The sequence below is a fragment of the Protopterus annectens genome, chromosome 16.part0 (assembly GCF_019279795.1).
Source record: "Protopterus annectens isolate FY-2018-M chromosome 16.part0, PAN1.0, whole genome shotgun sequence".
Taxonomy (NCBI): Eukaryota; Metazoa; Chordata; order Ceratodontiformes; family Protopteridae; genus Protopterus; species Protopterus annectens.
Window position 1 is genome coordinate 53020548 of NC_056750.1, and position 22810 is coordinate 53043357.

Here is a 22810-nt window from a genome sequence, read left to right on the forward strand (position 1 = left end):
GAGGCCATCACTCTTTGCCACAGCCTCATAGCTTTGTGATATAAAGGATATTAAGAACTTAAACATATAAAGCTTAAATATGTCGTACTCTGCCATAGATCTGCCATAGACTGCTGTGATGGAAATGTTAGTTTGTTTTTCCTTTCTTGTAATTTGCATCACTTCATTGCCATCTTCTATTCTGTATATTGTGGTGTATTTTCTTCATACTGTGTTTTAATTGTATTCTGCTTTCAATTGCATATTTAAACTAGGAAATAGACCAGAGGTGTGTCTTTTGTGAGTCATACAGAAATTAATTTTTTTTCACCCTCCTACCCCGGTACTGTTGGGTTTTTAAACTCAGCTGCCAGTCTAGTTGCCCACCCCTTATGTTCTTTTGATATTTCCTTCCTTCTCCTCTTTCATTGGCTACTGTCAGTAAGCACAAAAATATCATTTTATGAAATCACTCCCCTTCAGCTATTTAAAATGATTGGCCATCTCACTGTATTACATAGAGCCAGAATGCTAAGTGCCCATCCCCTTCCAATCTAGCTTGTCTTTCATTTCTAACAGCTTAGTACACAGTGCAGCTTTTGCAATATTGACCCATTTGTTCAATCTTACCTTTAAATCTGCAACATCAAGTTCAAGACAATCAATCATTAGAGAACCCACATTCTGCCTCTCAGCAGTCATCTCTGTTTTGCTCCTAGTAAGAGATGGGATGCAGGGACATTAGTTCCAGGAGGTGGCTGGATCACCAGAAAGCCTGGTAACTGCTTCATAGGTACCAGCTTGGAAGTTCCGCTTATATTATGCTGCTAGTGAGAGAAATAGCAGACGGCATTGATTCTTTACTGTTTCTGATTAGGAAGTGAGTGTTTGTGTGGGATTCTCCTGATTTGTACGGTTGCTATTCAAGGCATCTACCTGTAAAAGGCCTGCATCTTCTGGGACAAGTCTGTTGCTCACCAAACAGCCTGTGGCCTGCTTCTTATCTTGGGATTATTGTTACTGTTTTGTTTCAGGTGAGGGAAGAAGCATAGGGGCATTGCATCCCAACAGTATGAAAGTGTGGTGAGACCAGCACTAGCAGTAGCCAGGCAGTAGCCAATCGGGCGAATCCCTCTTTCGATCATTCTTGATGAAGCTAATTGTTTCTTTTCAGTAAGTACTCCTTGATTAGCTGCTGTCTAACCTGACTTCAGAACATCTCCCTAAATAGTTCATCCATAAATCATTGGGGTCTACTTTAGTAGTTTCCCCTCAAATGGTTGCAGTGCCCTGCATACACGCAAGCACCTTGAGTTGACATTTTTCCTGTAAAAGCACCCCTAAAATTTCACCAAGACCTAGTTGCAGACAGGGTAGCTACTTTGCAGTGATAAGCACTGCCCCTAGAGTTGCAAATTAGATATTCCAGACATTACTTTATGTTCTCAGTGCAACAGTCTAATCAATAAAAAGGGCCTGTTGCCATGGATACATTTTTCCACTATCCCACACACACGTTTGGTGGATATGGGCATCTTGAGACAATGTAGAAATTGCTTCATGTTTATTCACAATCAGCTAATTCTCAAATAAATCAATAAGTTGTGAAAGAGATGTATTTACACAATCTCACTGGAGGTAAAGCTCTCAGATAAAAGCACTCCTAATGTCAATCAGATTGGCAGTAATACACACGCTGCACTCATTGCACAGAGTTTAAAGCAGACACAGACTCACATATGCTGAAGCACTTAAATCCAACCTTCCTAAACCCAAAGATCTCCTAGATGAAGTGCACATAACAAGTACCCTCAGCAGCCCCAAATACACTCTTTCAAAATATCCACATAACACATACAGTCGCATCTCATGCAGCCTCTACTTTTAAGCCCATAAGGCAAGCCACCACACAATCCAACATTCTGGTCATTGGAAAGTCCACTGTTAGCGACACTGATGTCCCTCTTACCAGACAGAAAACACCTGAGACATACTTCCCTAGAGTACATGAAGACAGCCATCATGAAGCACTCGATAAATATATATATATATTATATCCCAAGATGGTATGAGCCTAGCTTTGAGCAGCGTTTTATCTTCTCCAGCAATGATGTCACAATATGAACAGAAAAAGATTGACTTTACAAACTGATTTAGCTTCTGATGTCAGTCTAACAGAGTGCACTATTTGTCGGCATGGAAGGAGATGGTCAACAGACCACACTGCTTTGCCAGGGATGGTCTACACATCTCCAATCTAGGTGCTCAAATATTGTCCTCCCCCAGTGGTGCCTTTTTGAGGCAATGCCAAATTAAAAGCACTTCCGACATAGCAAATCAAAAACAAGAAAATCTAAAGGTGTTGCTACTTGATCCTACGAGTCCCAACAAGAAATTTCACATCCTACAAGCTCTCCTCAGCTAAAGAATGCTGATCTCGGTGCAGTCACCAAGACTTGGTTTAAAGTCTGTAGAGCACAGCAGCAATGCAAGGCTATAATGTTTTCCAAACATTTAGACCAAATCCTACATGGACAAGGACTAAAGGTGGAGGTGTCTTAATTTACATCAAAATAAATATACCCCAAGGGTGGATGATGGATGATGCACTCGAGCGTGTCCATGTTCAAATCACCATAGAAAAAATCCCATACCACTTCCTTGCAAGCAATAGGTCCCCCTCTATAACCCAATACACCTATAACATGTATTTAAGCTATTTAGGAACACTCCCCGTCCAACCCAATACTATATTCATGGGCAACTTTAATTACCCCATTATTAACTGGGAATTATATACAACACCAAACATGCAGACATAGAGATTCCTGGATATTGTGAACATAAACTCCCCAGACAAGACTGTCAACATGCTGACCAGGGGTGCAAGCATACTGATTATGGTCCTCACTTATATGGGAGAGTGCTGCAGCCCCACTCCCCCCAATAGTTTAAAGTCTTCTCTGCTAAGGTCAGGCAACAAAATGGTCTCCTTTGAAGTAGAAATAAAACTCAAAACATCAGCTAACCCTGGAGTTTTCATGAACTACTCTTAAGTCGAATGTCCTACTATTAAATTATAACCTGGCAATATTTCAACCCTATAAACCCTGGGAACACTGCTGCCTACCTGGAACTGTTTACAAAAACCCTATATAAGTGTATTAATTGCTGCATAGAGGCAACTGTACCCACCAATAAGAAGTACAGAACTAATTCAAGGAAGAAGCCATCCTGGTGGATTATTCCTACACAAAATACAAACTAACATGGGAATGCAAGGCTAGGCTTCGTAAGATCCTCACGAATCACAACACTAACATGTGCATTGTAACCCTGAACCTATGAATGTATGTTTGCACCTTGTTGGTCTCTAGAGAAGTCATGATAAGAGGAAAAGGCCCAGTCATTGGGCAGTATGTGGCATTATACATATATACATACACACATACAAATATTTCAAGCACAGGCATTAATGTCCTTCTATCTTGCCAATATACCAAAACACTTGTTCTCATAATAAGTGTCCAGGCTGTTCTTAAAAATATCTAAACTAGTACTTGCTTTAATGTAATTTGGTAATCTGTTCCATGCATCAGTTACTCTGTCAGAGAACCAATTAGTAACTTCTCATTCCTATAGAATCTCCTACGTAGGTTATCTGATGATTCTCTAGGACTTTTTGATAACCCCAAACATTTCCAGAGGTAGTTGTCCCTAAATGCCCTATATACCTGAATAAGATCTCCTCTTAGATATCTGTAAGAGGCACTGTACAAGTTTTAGTCTTTCATAATAACTTAGATTTTCACATCCATGGATGCTCTTGGTATATTTCCGCTATACTCTTTCCAGTTTATTCATGCTTGTTTTCTTATAGGGTTTCAATATTGTTATTCCATACTCAAGTTTGGGTCTAATGTAACTAACAATGACTTTGTTACGTTTGATTTTCTAGACTTTATAAATCTTTTTATACAACTTATAGTTCTGTAACTATCATTAACCAATTGGTTGATATGATTAGAAAAACTCATAGCTGAATCTACCCATATACACAGGTCATTAAATGAGTCTACAGTTTCAATCACTGTGTGCTGTATTAAATATTCACCTTTCAATTTATGTCTCCCAAATCTCAGATGCTTAGCTTTTGGTGTATTTATCAGCATATTATTCTCCTGTGTCCAAACGGTCAATTTAGGTATGTTATTTTGCAGACATGCCTTATCTGTAACACATGTAATCAGTTTACCCAACTTCAGGTTGACTGCATATAGACTATAGAACACCTCAGATGAAAAAGTAAGGTCTGAAAGATACAATCTAAACAAGTAACATCCTAGCACAGAGCCCTGTGGGACACCCTGACTGTAACCAAGGATTTTGCCTGTCCAGTTGCTATATGATACTTGCCATGCCCTATTTGTAAACCATGCAGCTATCTGTCTTATCAAGAGTATATCAATACCTAGTTGTACTAATTTTTTGATCAGTGTTATGTGTATGACCCTGTCAAATGCTCAAGTTAAATCTATATAAATTACATCACAGCACAGTTTTTCAGGGTCTATATTATATAACGGAATTTTCAAAACTTCGAATCCCATATGTTCGACAACATATGATTGAAGTTCAAAAGTTCAAATATATAATAAAAAACAAAAAAAAAGTACCTTAACGGTTCAGGCAGAGGGGGCAAGCCCCCCTGCACCTCCCACATGGGGGGGGCTGTGCCCCCCCACTTAAATATACCAACTCCGAGATCGCACTTCAGTGCAGAAAAGGGAAATTCTCCCATTCTGCACTGAACAGCGCTGTTATATTTAACCTTCGAACACTTGAAATGTCGATCATATGGTGTCGACCATATGACGTTCGACATTTCAAGCATTCGAGGCTCTAATAGGAACCCATTTTTCATTCATACCTGTTATTATATTGTTATAGAACATCATGTTACAGGTGGTAATAGATCTGTTTTCAACATATGCATGCCGATATATGGTTTCAAGTCCCAACCTATCCAGTCCTGACAATAAATTATCCAATATTACCTTCTCTATTATTTTTCCACAACATGAAAGCAGACTTAAGGATCTATATGAATCTGGGTTAATCCTACACCCCTTTCTCTTAAAGACAGGCTTAATAAGTGCATATCTCCAGTCTTGAGGATTCTCCCCATATTTATATGACCTAGTGAATAACAGATATAATGGTATCTCTCTTCCTTTTAATTTCTCCACGTCTTTTGGGTTTTTAATACCATGACGGGAATGGACCTCATTCCTAAGTCAAATTATGATTAAAGTTCGTGAAATTAGTATTGTTTCACTCTTTCATGTCAGCCAGTAAGTTCTTGCTGAAGTCAGGTCATTGTTACTAATTCCGTCTCTCCTTGCGTTTTGTTTGGATCCAGTTTGTGCAGTTCTTTTTTAATATAATCTAATTCGATTCCGGTATCTGGGGTTACCTGGATGTCACTAGGACAACTTATCACCCCTTTTTTTATGGAGCCAAACTGTTTTGCAATAGATTTTGTAGATATATTTATAATCTGTTGTGTCTGAGAATAAATTTTAGAATCTGCACACAGTTTATCAATTTGTATATCTTTACTCCTTCCACATGTTATGCATCTCTAAAAAGGTTTCCTATTATGCTCAATATCTTTATATACATTTTCTTCAAATTTTTATTGATCATGTCTCACACTATGCTTAATCTTAACAAGTGCCTTAAAAGAGACACAACTCCAAACGAGAGAAAGAAGTGAGAAAATTGTAGTCTTTTTATGATTTCATGAACTTTTTTTTTGATGGTGGTGAGAGAAGTCTGAGGAAGCTGATTCTCACAGCATAGTAATGCGAGCTACAGTTTTAAGATGTTTGTTTTCCAAATATATATTTATGGGGGACAAACACCAGATAAACACAAGATATTGATAAACTATACAGAGCCAGCAAACAAGCTTGCAGCTGCTCACTGGCATGATTCATTACAGCCACAAACACAATAACTGCCAGTGTATAATACAGACCATATACAACATTATGTCTGTTCTGTCATGCCTGTATTGTCCCTCTACAGGTCAGATGCATTGCACATGGCATTCCTGATTCACTCACTGAAGACTAGCTGTTGCACACACATCTTCTGACAGTTTGGATTAGGCATATGTTATGATAAAGTAATAATAAGATAAATAATAAATATGTAAGCCACTGTAATCATTTCTGTTTGAACATTCATACAGAGAAGTTTCCCTGAATCTTAAAACTTCCATAGTATGTGAAAACTTCTCACCTTTGGCGCAGATTTCCGGTTTGCTTTACAAAATCCTTAGGGGTAGCATATGTGTTCACATAACACTGAAAACATCTGAAAATTCATGTCAAAATGCAAACCAATGCAATGTAATGTAGAAACAAAACATGCCAAAGATATTTGTCATCAATACAGCAGACTGTTTTCTGTAATTAATGAATATATATATATATATATATATATATATATATATATATATATATATATATAGATGTGTGTGTGTGTATGTCTATGTGTGCATATGTATACACATATATACTTTATCATAACACCCAAGCAACCGCTACCCCAAAACAAAACACGTGCAACACATAGCTCACAAAGCCAGTGTGCCGAACAGTCACAGCCCTTGAGGCTAAACAACACACCTGATACACTTGTAATAGGTGACTCTATCGTCAGGCACACTGACGTCCCGCTCACCAGGCTGAACAAGGAGAAGGTCACGGTGAGCTGCCTGTCGGGCACTAGGATCCGCCACATAACACAAGCACTCAGGTCACTCCAAGGCAAGTACAAATATGACACAGTCATTATCCATGCTGGTGTGAATGACCTGAGATGTACCTCCCTGGACTACATGAAAAGAGACAGAGGAGCTCTCTGAGCATGTAGCCCAGGCCAGTATGACCCTGACCTTGAGTAGCATCTTACCCTCACCAAGAATGATGCCACAATATGAAGACAAGATGATCAATTTCAACAACTGGCTTAAGTATTGGTGTCATTCAAAGGGGATCAAATGCCTGTCAGCCTGGGATGACATGCTTGACAAGCCACGATGCTTCGTTAGGGATGGCTTGCACCTGTCACCCCTGGGCTTTTGGAAATTGGCAAAGGTTCTTGCTACCCCCCATAGTGCCTTTTTTAGGCAAGGCTCAAAAGACAAACCCACCTCCATAGGTATCACAAGGGATAAGAAACCAAGAGTAATGCTACTCAACGCCAGAATTCTAAACCTCAAGATGCACGCACTCAAAACTCTCCTTAGCATGGAGAACATTGATATCTGTGCAGTAACAGAAACCTGTTTCAAGGCTCCCAAGAGCACCCCAGCACTACCAGGTTATACCTCATACCATGCTTTTCGGCCCCAAAACTTGGACCGAACCACAAAAGGAGGTGGAGTATCAATATTGGTAAAAGATACCCACACCTCCAGGTTGGTGGCACAGCACGAAGCATCAGAGACTATCCATGTGCAACTAACAGTGGGTAAAACTGCCTTCCAGTTTATAGCCTGCTACAGACCACCCTCCCACACCCAGGAACCCCACTCGGCCTTCCTGAGAACACTGGAAAATATGAAGGTCTCTCCAAACACCATTATATTGGGTGACTTCAACTACCCAAACATAGACTGAGAGCACTACTCTAGCTCCAACACCCTAGCCCAAAGTTTCCAAGAATTTATAAACTCAAATGCTGTGGAACAACTTGTTACCACTCCTACAAGAGGGGAAAACATACTGGACCTGAGCATCACCAACATGGGGACTCTATGCTCCAGACCAGAAGTGTATCCCTCACTGGTAAGATCAGACCATAAACTAATCTCACTGGATATTCACATCCCGACCCCACCCCCTGCCCAGAAAACCACAGTGAAAAACTTCTCTAAAGCAAATTTCACACTCCTCAAAACCAAGGTGGAATCCTTCAAAGCCCCCGGGCCTGTGGAAAATACGGCCCAGACCGCAGAATCCTTTATAAAAGCATTCTATGAACACCTTCAGGAATGCATGGATCATGCAATCCCAAATAAAACCAAAACCCAATCCTCCAAAGGCAGACATCCTGTATGGTGGACCCCAGCCATAAACAAAGTATACAATAGAAGGAGGAAGCTACTACATGATAGAGCAAAATCCCAAAAAGGGAAGGCATCTCTGATCAGTATTAGCAAAAAACTATGGGTACTCATAAAATAGTCTAAGACCAGCTTCGAGAGAAAAATTGCACAGGACACTAAGGATAATCACAAGGCTTTCTTTAGTTATGTTAGGAACCTGGGTGGGAATTCCCAGATATGCTCAGAATTAGTCCAAAATGACAAAAAATACACCAAACCCATAGACATTGCCAACATCCTAGCTGACAGGTTCAGCGCAAACTTCTCCCCCCCTCCCCACCAAAAAGGCAAATATCTATCCCAGCAGAGTGCTGCCCCCCCTGACAACTCAGATCCTCAGGTAAGAGCCACCCTCTCCAAAGCAAAAAACACAGCATCAATGGGACCAGATGGTGTCCCAGGCTGCGTCCTACATGAACTCCAAGAAGAGCTAAACCCAAACATAAAACTACTGTTCAATCTCAGCCTTACTACAGGATATGTACCCAAAGAGTGGCGTACAGCAACAGTGGTCCCTCTCCACAAAGGTGGTGCCTCAACAGATCCTGGAAACTATCGCCCCATAAGCCTGACTAGCTTGGTCTGCAAAGCTATGGAAAGGATCATCATGGACCTCATAAATAAAGATATTGGAGACCTACAGACACTAGATCCTACCCAGTTCGGCTTTAAGGGCAGATCCTGTCTCTTAAACCTGGTCAATTTCTTTGAAACAGTCACCAAGGTCATTGACGAGGGGAAGGTGGTCCACACAGCCTACCTGGACCTTGTAAAAGCCTTTGATACAATACCCCACTCGGGCATTATAGATAAGCTCACCAGCTTAAATATAAACCCCTATGTCACTAGATGGATTGCAAACTGGCTCAAGGACAGAACCCACATGGTTAGAATTGCTGGAGCCATGTCAGACTCCAAACCAGTTACAAGTGGCATCCCACAAGGCTCAGTCCTGGGACCTCTCTTGTTTGGTATATATTTCTTGGAGGTACAGGCCAACATGGAAGGACTGTGGCTGACCACATTCGCAGATGACTGCAAACTGGGCACCATCATCGACTCTCCAGCTGATACAAGCATCCTCCAATAGGGCCTCATAGAAACAGACAACTGGTGCCAGAGCAATGGCCTCAAGCTAAACGCCAAAAAGTGTATAGTCATCCCCTTTGGCAAAAACAAAGTGCCCACAAATTACCACATAGGTGGTAATCCATTAAGTACAGAAGAAGTAATTATGGACCTGGGGACCCAAGTTGATAGCAATCTCTCATTTGACAACCACGTGGCCAAAGCGGTTAGAAAAACATTTTATATAGCCCACCTAATCATGAAGGGATTCACATCTAGATCAGGGGAGGTCATCATGCCTCTTTACTCATCCCTAATCAGGCCCATAATTGAGTACAATGCCCTTTTTGGGATGTACCTTACCAGACACCTGCAGCAACTGGAAAGACCCCAAAAGTACCTCACCAAGAGGATCAAAGGGCTCAAACAGATGCCATATGCTGCCCGGTTAAAGAAACTCCAGCTTTACTCAGTGGCATACTGCCTGCTCAGAGGCGATCTGTGCCTGACGTATAAAGCCATGTCCAACCCGGAATTAATGGACATGCTGCACCTCAGAAAATCCAAATCCCATCGAGCTACGTGCTCGAGAGACTTGAACCTCAGCACTGAAATAAATAGGACATGCTGGAGGGACAGATTCATAACCCAGAGACTCCCTTCACTCTGGAATAAAATCCCAGTCCAGGTTAGGCAGAGTCCCTCATTGACTGTCTTCAAGAGGAATCTTGATGAGTGGATGGGAGATGGGTATCACTTCTGTGTCACTGTTAGATAGAGGCACAGCATACTAACCTCAAAAAAGGGCATAGCAAAATCAATTTAAAATGGGTGGCGAAAGCCAAACGCACTCTGGCTAGGCTTATAAATGCCCTAGGGCAGATAGCCTAGTATGAACCTATATGCATATTGTATGTATGAACATATTTAGCTATCTGTATCTATCTATATACACACACTCACACACACTCACACACACTCACACACACTCACACACACTCACACACACGAACAAAGATATACAAATTATTATGATTAATTTGTTCTGAAGTTCATTTGATCTCCATCTCTCTTAATATATACTGAAACTGGCTCCCCTCCAGCTGTCACACAAGACCAAGTCCCAGCAGTGCTATAAAAAGCATCAGTGGGTCCTGACAATATAAGTGGATTCATCTTAAATAGCATGAAGCATGTTTAACCCACACCCCTAATAAAGCTTTTCATTCTCAGCCTCCATACAGGTCTGTACTATGTGAATGAAGAACACCTGCAGTCATTCTTCAGCATAAGGGAGGCCCTTCCACAAACCCAGACTGACTAACTTCATATGCAAAGCTATACAAGTACTTAACATGGGATTAATCAGTCAGGACATAGGAACATCCAAATACTGGACCCATCTAAGTTTGGGTTTTTCAAGGACAGGTCATGCTTACAAGTCAGCAGAGCAATAGATGAACACAAAATGGAACACATAGCATACCTTAATGTGGCCAAAGTTTTTGGCAATTCCCCACTCAGGCATAGTAAAAAAGCTAAACTCAGAATAAACCCCTGTGTCGCCTACTGGATTGCCAACTGGCTTACAGACAGAATGCAGGAAATCAAAATAGGTGAAGTTACCTCCAAAAAGAAACGTACCACCTGTGGAATTCCACAGGGTCCCACTCTGGGACTTTGGCATCAAGTTTTCTGAAATAGAAGCCAATACCAAAGGACTTCAGCTGACTAACTACATGACTGCAAGCTAGGAGCAATCACTGAATCTCCAAATGATATGAAATCCTACAAGATGATTTGTCCCAAATAAATAGCTGGTGCCAAAATCATGGTCTGAAACTAAATGCAAAAACATCATATCTCTTGAAAAGTCATCTACCCCTGGGAACTATCACGTTAATAACATGCTTCTAAGAGTTGGCACAGTTGTATGGGATTTGGGAACTTATTTGGACTTTGACCTAATCTTTGACCAATGTGTGTATATTGTCGTAAGAAAGACCTTCTATACTGCAGAGTTTCTAAACAAAGGGGTTGTGTCTAGATCTGGGATTGGGTCTAGATCTAGTGATGTCATTGTTCTCCTTAGACCAATCACTGAATATAATGCTACCTTGCATGTATCTGTCCAGATATTGCAACAACTAGATTGTCCACAGAGATACACCTTACTAAAAGGATACAAGACCTAAACAACATGTCCTACATGGACTGACTCAAAGCCTGTCCTAAACTTGGTATCTTACAGACTGCTAAGAGGTGACCTGTGTCTAACATGCAAAGCACCCTCTGACCCAATACTAATGCACATCAGCAAGTCAAATGGCATCAGAAATACTCAGACTAGGGAGCTAAACCTCATCTGCAACATCAACAGAATGGTTTGGAGGGACATGTATATCTTGTAGTGGATACCACTGGTCTGGAGCAGAGTCAGACACTCTGTCCACAAAAAAACAAAGGTCATCCCTATCCATATACAGACATAACATGGATCTATGGGTGGGAAACAGACAATTTACCCCAGAACTGCCCCCTGTACTATTAATGGACAGAGGGAGCTCCTAAATACTTTACTCCATGCATGTGTCCCCTAAAATTATCTATGATATGATCCCAGTCAACTCCGAGATCCAGGAGAGGCCTTAGGTCAACTGGTGCCCTAGGCAAAAGGGCTCCACGGCGCACCCCACCACACCAACCGGTGCCCCCATCCTGGTCTACCTACACCAAATAAACACTGAAAAAGTGCCCCTGCTAGAGCAGCGCCCTAGGTGTCTGCCTAGTTGGCCTATGCCTAAGGCTGGCTATGCCGAGATTGCACAACAGTGCGGAAGATGGAAATATTTCCATTCCGCACTGTATAGAGATGTCCATTTTACATGGTCAACATTTCAAAAGTCGATCATATGGTCTCGGCCATATGGTCTTTGTCTTTGTGAAATGTTGACCATGTGAAGGGGACCCATATACCTATATCTATATCCATACCTCTCAACTGAACAGATTTTTGCAGAATATCCACATTTTTTGCCTCATATTTTTGTCTGTTCCCCATACAAATTGTGTTTTTTTGACAAATCACCTGGATGATCTAAAGATTAAAGTTACTAAATAATGACATGCATTTGAATTTCAAACTTCATATCCTTCAGAAAATGCATGCTAACATAAATCCTGTTATTTTAGCAACTTTCTAAGTCTATAACAACAATATTTAAAATGTGTCCCTATTTTTAGGCCTTTGTCCCCCATTACATCAGGTTTTGTCCAGATTTTTTGAGCTAAGAGCTTGATAGGTATGATATACATATATATATATATATATATATATATATATATATATATATATATATATATATAAATATATAAAATGTATACACCTATATACTGTATATATAAAGAAGAAAAGTAAGTTTGTTATATACGCCATGAAAAATAATGCATACTTACCAACTAATTTTAATGAAACAGCTTCACTTGGCAGAGACTCGATTTCTTGGTTTGATTCCCGTTTCCATACGGTGCAGGTAAAAGATACGGAATTACTGCTTGTACTGCTGCCACTAGCTTTAATCTGTAGATGTTCTGATGTTTGTTTTCCTTTGATTTCAAACTCATCTTTGTAGAATGTAAACATCTGCCCTTTATAAAAGTCAGATGTGGAACATTGTAATGTGACTGGTTCATCTCTTATGTATACAGGATAGTTAGGAGTAACAGAGATAGTCGGTGTAACAGGTCTGTCTGAAATAAATTACAATGACAAAAAGCTTACATTTCTCCAAAAACTTTTAAATTGCGCTATAACCTTAATGTGTTACTAAAAAGTTTTACTCAGCTGTTCACTTCAATATATGTCCTTGTATCAAGTGATTGTAAATCTGATTGAATGAACAAAATTACTCACCGCTTCAACCAGATGAAAAATGTAACATACAAGCTCCAGCACCCATGGAGGGGAAAGACACCACACTCATCTTTACTTATATACACCAACAGCAAGGTCCAATGCAGCACCCATGTGGGGGACAGACCACACAATCCCCTTTACTTATATATACCAACAGCAAGCTCCAGTGCAGCACCCATGTGGGGGACAGACCGCACAGTCACCTTTACTTATATATACCAACAGCAAGATCCAATGCAGCACCCATGTGGGGGACAGACCCCCCCACACTTACCTTTACTTATATACACCAACAGCAAGCTCCAGTGCAGCACCCATGTGGGGGACAGACCACACAATCCCCTTTACTTATATATACCAACAGCAAGCTCCAGTGCAGCACCCATGTGGGGTACAGACCCCCCACACTTACCTTTACTTATTTATACTAACTTCCTGCTTACAGAACACTGAAGAAAAGATAAATATCCAAGAACAGCAAATCACTTCCTACACTGTAATACAGACAGCACCAGTAACTATTTCATGAGGTATAAGTCATCCAACGAAGCACCTATGTGGGGTACAGACCCCCCACACTTACCTTTACTTATTTATACTAACTTCCTGCTTACAGAACACTGAAGAAAAGATAAATATCCAAGAACAGCAAATCACTTCCTACACTGTAATACAGACAGCACCAGTAACTATTACCTGAGGTATAAGTCATCCATTTGTGATTGACAAACTGCCACTATAAACTCTTCACTCTTGAAGCTAAGATGTTCAGAAGGTCAGTCTGAATGTTAGTAGGTGAGTCTGCTGTCAAGGGCCAGTAAACAGTATGATGATTATTTAAAAAATGGGCAACAGGCTGTTTTCTCCTGAAAATTTTAAATGTAATCCAACATCTTTAATTATTTTATTTATTTACACCTTGTTGACTGGGTTCATCCCACTAGGGCAGTGGTCTCATTTTAGGGGAGACCAGAGGTGATAGTTATACTGGCTATAACTGTTAAATTGTTTCAGACATCAAGACTAGCTACCTCTGGATTTTCTCATTTGGACCCACTTTCCATGCAGTGATTTAGCACAAGAATTCTTCACTGTCTAATAGCTTGGCTACCTTTTGCTGAAGGATAGGAGAGCTGACAGGCTCTCTCATGTTTTGGTGTCTCAGATTTAATCAGAAACCAGATACTGGAGCAGCTAAGTAAGGAGAGGAAGGAATAACTAGGCTATCCCTTCTTAGGTTTATAGGTTCATAGGTGTGTACTAGGCTAATGGCCCTGGGGCCTTTACAAGCCTAGTCATAGGATTACCCTGCCATTGTGCCACCCAACCTTAGTCGAGTAGAGCCACTGGAGTTATCCCCTGGGTGAATTTTCTATTTCCCATCCGCTCATCAAGATTTCTCTTGAAGAGGGTCAGCAAGGTGCTCTGCTTGACATGTATGGGAAGTCTGTTCCATAGCATGGACAGTCTCTGGGTTATGAACCTGTCCCTCCAGTATGTTCTATTGATTGTGGTAATGAGGTTGAGGTCTCTGGAGCATGGAGTTTTTTGAGTCTGTCCATATAGGCAAGTGTTTAAGGCCTAGGATCCTCTTTGTGAGGTACTTTTGTGGCTTCTCCAGTTGTTGCATGTGTTTAGTGAGGTACATGCTAAATGGGGCATTGTATTCAATGATTGCCCTAATGAGGGAAGAGTAGAGGGAGACAATGACCTCTTTCTTCCTGGATGCAAAACCCTTAGTAATGAGATGTGCCACACAGAAGGACTTTCTGACCACAGTGGCAATGTGGTGATCAAAAGAGAGGTTGCTGTCACCCTGTGTTCCCAGATCTCTTATAATGTCTTCTGTGTTCAGTGGACTACCATCAATGTGGTAATTCATGGGAATGTTTTTTTTCCGAATGGGGATGATTTTTTGGCACTGAGCTTAAGGCCATGGTTCTGATACCAGTCGTTGGTCTCAGTGAGGCCATTCTGTAGGATGTCAACATCACTTGGGGAGTTAATAATAGCTCCCAACTTGCAATCATCTGCAAACTTTGTCAGCCAGCATATCTTCATGTTGGCCTGGATTTCAGAGAAGTAGATACCAAACAGGAGAGGACCCAGGACCGAACCCTATGGGACCCCACTCATGACTCGTCGGCAGTCTGACTTGAAGTCAGCTACTTTCACACTGTGGGTTCTATCTGTGAGCCAGTTTGCAACCCATCTAGTGATATAGGGGTTGATGCCTAGCTTAGTGAGTTTTTCTATGATTTCTGAGTGGAGAATGGTATCAAAGGTCTTGGCCATATCAAGGTAGGCTGTATGAACCACCTTGCCTTCATCCACAGCTCTGGTGACTGACTTAAAGAAGTTGACCAAGTTGAGCAGGCATGATCTACCCTTCATAAAACCAAACTGTGTAGGATCCAGAGTTTGGAGAATCCCTATATCCTTGTTTATTAGGTCTATGATGATGCCTTTCATAGCTTTGCATATCGGACTCGTCTGGCTAATGGGGCGATAGTTTCCAGGATCTGTAGTCACTCCTCCTTTGTGGAGAGGGATGACTGTACCAGTGCATTCATTTGGTAGGGACAAAGCCTGAGGTGAGGCTGTGATTGAACAGGGCACACAAATGAGGTGCCAGTTCACTCAGTAGTTCATGTAGAACACAGCCAGGGATATTGTCAGGTCCCATAGAAGCTGTATTCCTGGCATTGGACAGTGCTGTTTTAATCTGTGCAGCAGTAATACTGGGTGCCTGGCAATCTACTGTTACTGTGATTGGTCCTTTGGGGGGGAGAGGAATAAAGTTGGCACTGAATCTGCTGGCCAGTATACTGGCAATATCTGTTGGCTCAGTATAGGAGGTACCATTGTGCAGTAGCTCAGAGCAAATCTGGGTATTCCTGTGGAGATTTTTTGCATAACTATAGAAGGCCTTGTGGTTGCCTTTCCTATCTGCTGCAATTCTGTTTTCATAGCTAGCTTTAGAAGCTTTAGTGAGGGATCTCAACTTTTTATTGAGACTGATAAGGAAGTTTTTCCAGTCTTGGGACTTCACCTTATTCCACATCAGTTTCCTCCTTCTGTTGTAGAGTTTGGTTATGGCAGGAGACCACCAGATTGGCTTCCTTTTTTTGGAGGAAAGTGTCTTGATTCTATTGGGTATGGCGAGATACCTGCATTTGTGTACGTGTTCGTACATTGCATTGGTGTATGATTCGGTGGTCATGCAACTATTCTCCATTTGCATGGGTGCTGTGAAGTTAGCCACCTCTGTTTTTAGGAACCCAAAGTTAGCTTTGAAGAAGTTTTTAATGGTGGTTACCTTTGCGGGGGTGGGGGATAGGAGGGATGTGGATTTCCAAGATGATTAGTTTGTGGTCGGATCTAACCAGGGAGGAGTTGACTATTGGTGTAGAGCAATGGTCTCCCATGTTAGTAATGACCTGGTCAAGGATGTTGCTACTTCTAGTGGGGGTAAGAATGAGCTGGTCCAGGGCATCAGAATTAACGAACTCCAGGAAACATTGGGCAAAGTGTTTTGGTACATGAGTAGTCTTCCCAGTTAATTGAGGGGTAGTTGAAGTTGCCTAATATGAGAATGTTAGGTTGGACCTTAATATTCCTCAGGGTGCTTAGAACATGGAGTGTGAGTCTTGGGACATGATTGGGGACCTATAGCAGGCTATGACCTGAATCACTGTCTTACCCAATGTTAGCTGCACCTGAAATATCTCTGATGCATTATGTTGGGCTACCAGTCTGGAGGTGTGCTCATCCTTTATGAATATGGAAACACCACCACCTTTGGAGCTTCAGTCCAAGTTCTGGGGCCAAAAGGTGTGGAATGAGTTATAGCCTAGAAGTGCAGGGGTACTTTCTGCTGCCTTGAACCAGGTCTCTGTTACAGCACATATGTCGATGTTCTCCATTTTAAGGAGTGCTTCAAGTGAGTGCATTCTGAGATTTAGACTTCTAGCGTAGAGCAGCATGACCCTCAGATTGCATGTGCTTGTAGCTGTTACAGTGGTAATTTGGTCTTTGGAGCACCGCCTAAAAAAACGGCACTATAGGGGTGGCAAGAGCCTTGGCCATTATCTGGAAGCCCAGGGGTGACAGATGCAGGACATCTCTGGCAAACCATAGAGGTCTGTCAATCATGTCATCCCTGGCAGACAGATACTGGATCCCCTTAGAATGTCACCAGAAACTTAGCCAATTGTGGAAATCAATCATTTTCTGCTTGTACTGTGGTATCATTCTGGGTGACGATGGGATGCTGCTCAGGGCTAGGGTCATATCCACCTGGGATACATAATCTGAGAGCTCCTCCATGTCTCTTTTCGTGTAGTCCAGGGAGGTATGTCTCAGGTCCTTCACACTCACATGTACAATGACAGAGTCATATTTGTACTTGTTGTTGAGAGACCTGAGTGCATGCGTTATGTGGCGGATGCTGGCATCTGACAGCCTGCTGACTGTTACTTTCTCCTTATTCAACCTAGTGAGTGGGACATCAGTGTGCCTCACTATCGAGTCACCTATGACTAGTGTGTTGGGTATGCTGTTTTGCCTTAGGGGCTTTGTTTGAGTGGCACACTGTTTAGGAGAGTTATGTGTCTCGTGATTAGTGTTGGGTTGTGGTGGTCGAATGCGTTTCTGCCTTGGCGGTGTCTGCTGTTTGGGTAGATTTTTATTGAGAGCCTCCATGAAGGTGGGTGTGTGGTTTGTGTTTTTATGTGAAAGCAATGCTGGTGTGTGTTCTGGAGGGCTATGTGTTCCATGTGATGTGATGGAAGTGTCGACCTTCTCCTCTTGACCACTTATTTCTGGTCTTGGCTGGAGAGTGTGTGGCTTCCAGTTTGGATATATAAGTGCATCTCTCACAAGTCTGAGTGTTGGGAGGTAAGAGGAGAAGGTTGTCGGTGTACATGAGGCAGTTGGTACATTGCCTCAGGATGCCCAAGTTAACCAGGTTAACAGGAGAAAGCACAGGGAACTGACCTTTAGACATGCCTGAAGGGGTGGGCATTAATAATAAGTACTGGACTGGTTTCCTTGTTCATAGGTTCATAGGTGTGTACTAGGCTAATGGCCCTGGAGCCTTTACAAGCCTAGCCCACATAGCCAGCCTTAGGCATAGGCCAACTAGGTGGCCGCCTAGGGTGCCGCTGTAGCAGGGGCGCTTTTCCAGTATTTATTTAGTGTAGGTAGACCAGGATGGAGACACCAGGTGGTGTGGTAAGGGGAGCCATGGAATCCTTTTGCCTAGGGCACCAGTTGACCTAAGGCCGTTCCTGATATCCCATAGAATGTTTAGTGCTGGTAGCACTTTTGTGTGCTACAGTAATTGCTACAAGAAGTCTGGTAAAGTGCTAGACTAATAAGCTAGTAAAAGTGCAGGAGAAGAGAGAACTAGCAGATCTAAGGGTAAAATTGAAGAACAGACTTTGGCACCACTCAGAAGCTTACAAACAGTCCTGGATGCAGTAATTCTGTATCTGGACTAGACTAGTTACAGGAAAGGCAGGAAATAAGCATAAATGCTGGCTTTTAAACCAGAAAATTGAGAGAGATGGAAAAACTGCCCAAATGGCAAATAAACTACAATTTCTGGGCCAGAAACCACTCTTCTTGTGGTAGATAGGCTACCTAGTGCTTACCACTCCCATTGATAAGCTGGAAGGCTTCCCTCCATCACAGAAAGGCTTAGGGGGCTCAGAAGCTTACATACAGTCCTGGATACAGCAAATTTTATCTGGACTAGACTAGTTACAGGAAAGGTGGGAAAAGCGCAAATGCAGGCTTTTAAACCAGAAAGTTGAAATAATTGGAAAAACTGTCCAAATGGCCAATTAACTACAATTTCTGTGTCAGAAACCACTCTTCTTGTGGTAGATAGGCAACCTAGTGCTTACCACTCCCACTGACAAGCTAGAAGGCTTCCCTCCAACACAGAAAGGGTTGGGGGAGCTCAGAAGCTTACAAACAGTCCTGGATACAGAAAATCTGTATCTGGACTAGACTAGTTACAGGAAAGGTGGGATAAGCGGAAATGCAAGCTTTTAAACCAGAAAGTTGAAATAGTTGGAAAAACTGTCCAAATAGTCAATTAACTACAATTTCTGGGGCATAAACCACTCCTCTTGTGGTAGATAGGCTACCTAGTGCATATCACTCCCACTGACAAGTTAGAAGGCTTCCTGCCAACACAGAAAGGCTTAGGGGGCTCAGAAGCTTACAAACAGTCCTGGTTACAGCAAATCTGTATCTGGACTAGACTAGTTATAGGAAAGTTGGGAAACAAGCACAAATGAGGGTTTTTAAACCAGAAAGTTGAGAGAGATGGAAAAAACTGCCCAAACGGCCAATAAACCACAATTTCTGAGTCAGAAACCACTCCTCTTGTGGTAGATAGGCTACCTAGTGCATATCACTCCCACTGACAAGTTAGAAGGCTTCCTGCCAACACAGAAAGGCTTAGGGGGCTCAGAAGCTTACAAACAGTCCTGGTTACAGCAAATCTGTATCTGGACTAGACTAGTTATAGGAAAGTTGGGAAACAAGCACAAATGAGGGTTTTTAAACCAGAAAGTTGAGAGAGATGGAAAAAACTGCCCAAACGGCCAATAAACCACAATTTCTGAGTCAGAAACCACTCCTCTTGTGGTAGATAGGCTACCTAGTGCTTACCACTCCCACTGATAAGCTAGAAGGCTTCCCTCCAACACAGAAAGGCTTGTGGGGGTTCAGAAGCTTACAAACAGTCTTGGATATAGCAAATCTGTATCTCGACTAGACTACTTACAGGATAAGTGGGGAACAAGCTCAAATACAGACCAGAAAGGTTGAAAGGAATGGAAAAACTGCCCAAACAGCCAATAACTACAATTTCTGAGCCAGAAACCACTCCTGTTGTGGTAGATAGGCTACTTAGTTCTTACCACACCCGCTGATAAGCTAGAAGGCTTCCCTCCAACACAAAGGCTTGGAGGGCTCAGAAGCTTACAAACAGTCCTGGATACAGCAAATCTGTAAGTGGATTAGACTAGCTATAGGAAAGGGGGACACAAGCACAAATGCAGGCTTTTAAATCAGGAAGGTGAAAGAGATGGAAAAAAACTACCCAAACGGCCAATAAACTACAATTTCTGGGCCAGAAACCACTCCTCTTGTAGTAGATAAGGCTACCTAGTGCTTACCACTCCCACTGATAAGCTAGAAGGCTTCCCTCCAATAGAGAAAGGCTTTGGGGGCTCAGAAGCTTGCAAACAGTCCTGGATACAGCAAATCTGTATCTAGACTAGACAAGTTACAGGAAAGGCATGAAACAAGCTTAGAATTTTATTTTTTTTACAGAAAAGCAGCTAAAACAGCATTAACAACAATTCAAGTGCAGTGCAATCTAGCACACTTGAGTGTGTAGCAATATTACAGCAAATGCAGTTTAACTAAATGTGATTTATTCAAACTGTATTCTGAACTGAATTCAATTATTATTTTGTTAAACTCTGAACAGTTAAAAAGTGCCAAAAATATACTTATAGAAGCACAGTCAATCAGGACACAAGGAGATGCTAACATTTTTTTTAATAAAGTGGAAAGGGAGAAAGTAGGAACAGAAGATAATTCAAGGTTAAGAACCTAAGTGGGTTAGCCTTCTCAAATGTTCTCTCTGTATTAGATAGAATGAGCTAATGACACTAAAATGGGTGGAGTGTCCCAGATCAAATTTACAGTATGGGCAGGCAACTGCAAAGTCACCAAGTATAAGAACAAGACATCAATAAGGAAGGAAAGTATTACAGCTACTAGCTCTAGCCACTAAATGAAAGTTTTAAACAGATAAAGGAGCAAGGAGACTCTAGAGAATGCTTTTAACTGCAGACAAATCAGTTATATGATACCTGACTATAACACATAAACCTCAAAAAAATGCACAGAAAGCACAGATAGAGCATTCAGAAACAGAAAATACAACTCTCAGTATGAAAAGCAGTTTACAGTTAAGTAATTCAGTAAAAATGCAATTAGGGTAATGAAACAGTATTTAGCAATGAAAAATACAGTTAAAATAGTATAAAACAGTGCACAAATGCAGTGAAACAGTAAAAAAGTTTTATAACAGTGCAACATTTTATTTATTTATTTATTTTTATTTATTTATTTATTTAAATTTGTTGACCGGGAGTGTTCGACTGGACATGGGTCCATTTTCAGCGGAGGCCCGGGGAGAAAAGCTCCACAGTAAAATAAACAGACAGTAGTTACATTGGATTACATAGCGATTAACAATTTAACATAGAAATTACTTACAACATATTTACAGATGAAGAACATAGTACATCAGTAGACAAAACATGTAGTAGATTAGCTGTATAGCACAATTATAAGTGTTAAAGAAGTGCAATTCAATGAAATAAATGTAAGAAATAACTTATTCTGCTCTTGGAATCTTAAGGAATTTCTGCTTTTTGCATTTTTCTTGGGGGAGGGATGACAACTGCATGTCTGGGGGCACTGATGGAGGTTTGAGCAACCAGTATAGACAAGGAGTGGCCATAAATGCTCACCTCAGAGGGGGTGAGCTTGAGATGGTCACCATATAAGTGTGGATGTCTTTTCCTAGCCCAAACACTATCCCCAATCCCATGGCCAGCTCTCCAGGTACTCTAGTTGTGAGGTGGTGAGTCTTACCCTTGTTCAGCCAAAGGACATCCAGTGTAGAAAGGCTCTTCATGGCAAACAGTCATGCTGGGGTATTGCCACCCTGTTTGAGAAGTAGCAGAAAATAGAACAATGAGGATAAGCCAGAGACCCAAAGTCAGTGGTATCTGGAATGGAATAATAATTTAAAAGAAGTCTGATGATATAATCGAGTTTCAGACCACAATGATATGGAAAAACTGGATATTTCCCACATGCATAATAGCAGAAAATGCAATTCCTGATGGGAAAATGTGGAAAGAAATATATATATTTTTTATTTATATAGATACATAGAAGAATGCTTCACTGCAACTCAATAAAACATCTGCTTCATAAACCATCCAGTGGTACACCCCATACATGACAAACATTTGTCTTGCTCTCCTCACAGTAAGAGGAACGCATGGCAGTCTCATACCATTGGTCATAAACAAAAGGATGCTGTGACATCCCATGAATGACAAACTAAACATTCCTTGAGCCTCTGTGTCAAGGAAAATGGGGACCGTATCACGTCAGAATGTTACATTTGGTTCTGTGTGACTTATTATTTAATTAACAGGCCATTTCAAACAAAACAAAACTTATGTACTTACCATAATGAAAGATCCTTTCATTCCAGTATGTCTGATGTGACATATGGGTCCTCATGCTACTGCTTGGATCCAATCTGGCAGAAATAATGCTCCAGCCTCCCTTTAAGAATTCTTCCTTCCCATAATGCACCTGTCCCCCTTGTTAGCTCAGATCTAGCTTGAAGCCTGAAGATTCAGCCATAACAATCTGCACTGCCTTGGTCCCAAGACATATGAAGTGATACTCCTTCAGATCTTACAGAATGGCAAGGAGGAAGAAAGAAAGGTTGTTGTATCGAATGAACTGGAATGAAAGGATCTGTCATTATGGTAAGTATATAACTTTTGTATCCTGTTCCCTCAGTCTGTCTGATTCAACATGTGAGC

At 41.4% G+C, this 22810-nt stretch overlaps 1 protein-coding gene across 1 annotated transcript in view; it reads right to left on the reverse strand.

Annotated features, from left to right (window-relative positions):
- Nucleotides 1-22810, reverse strand: part of LOC122790508 (Fc receptor-like protein 5) — a 519064-nt gene that overhangs the window by 310067 nt on the left and 186187 nt on the right. Inside the window, exon 4 of the mRNA XM_044058058.1 lies at nucleotides 12686-12979. Coding sequence (XP_043913993.1) covers nucleotides 12686-12979 — 294 coding nt within the window. The remainder of the gene's footprint in view (nucleotides 1-12685; nucleotides 12980-22810) is intronic.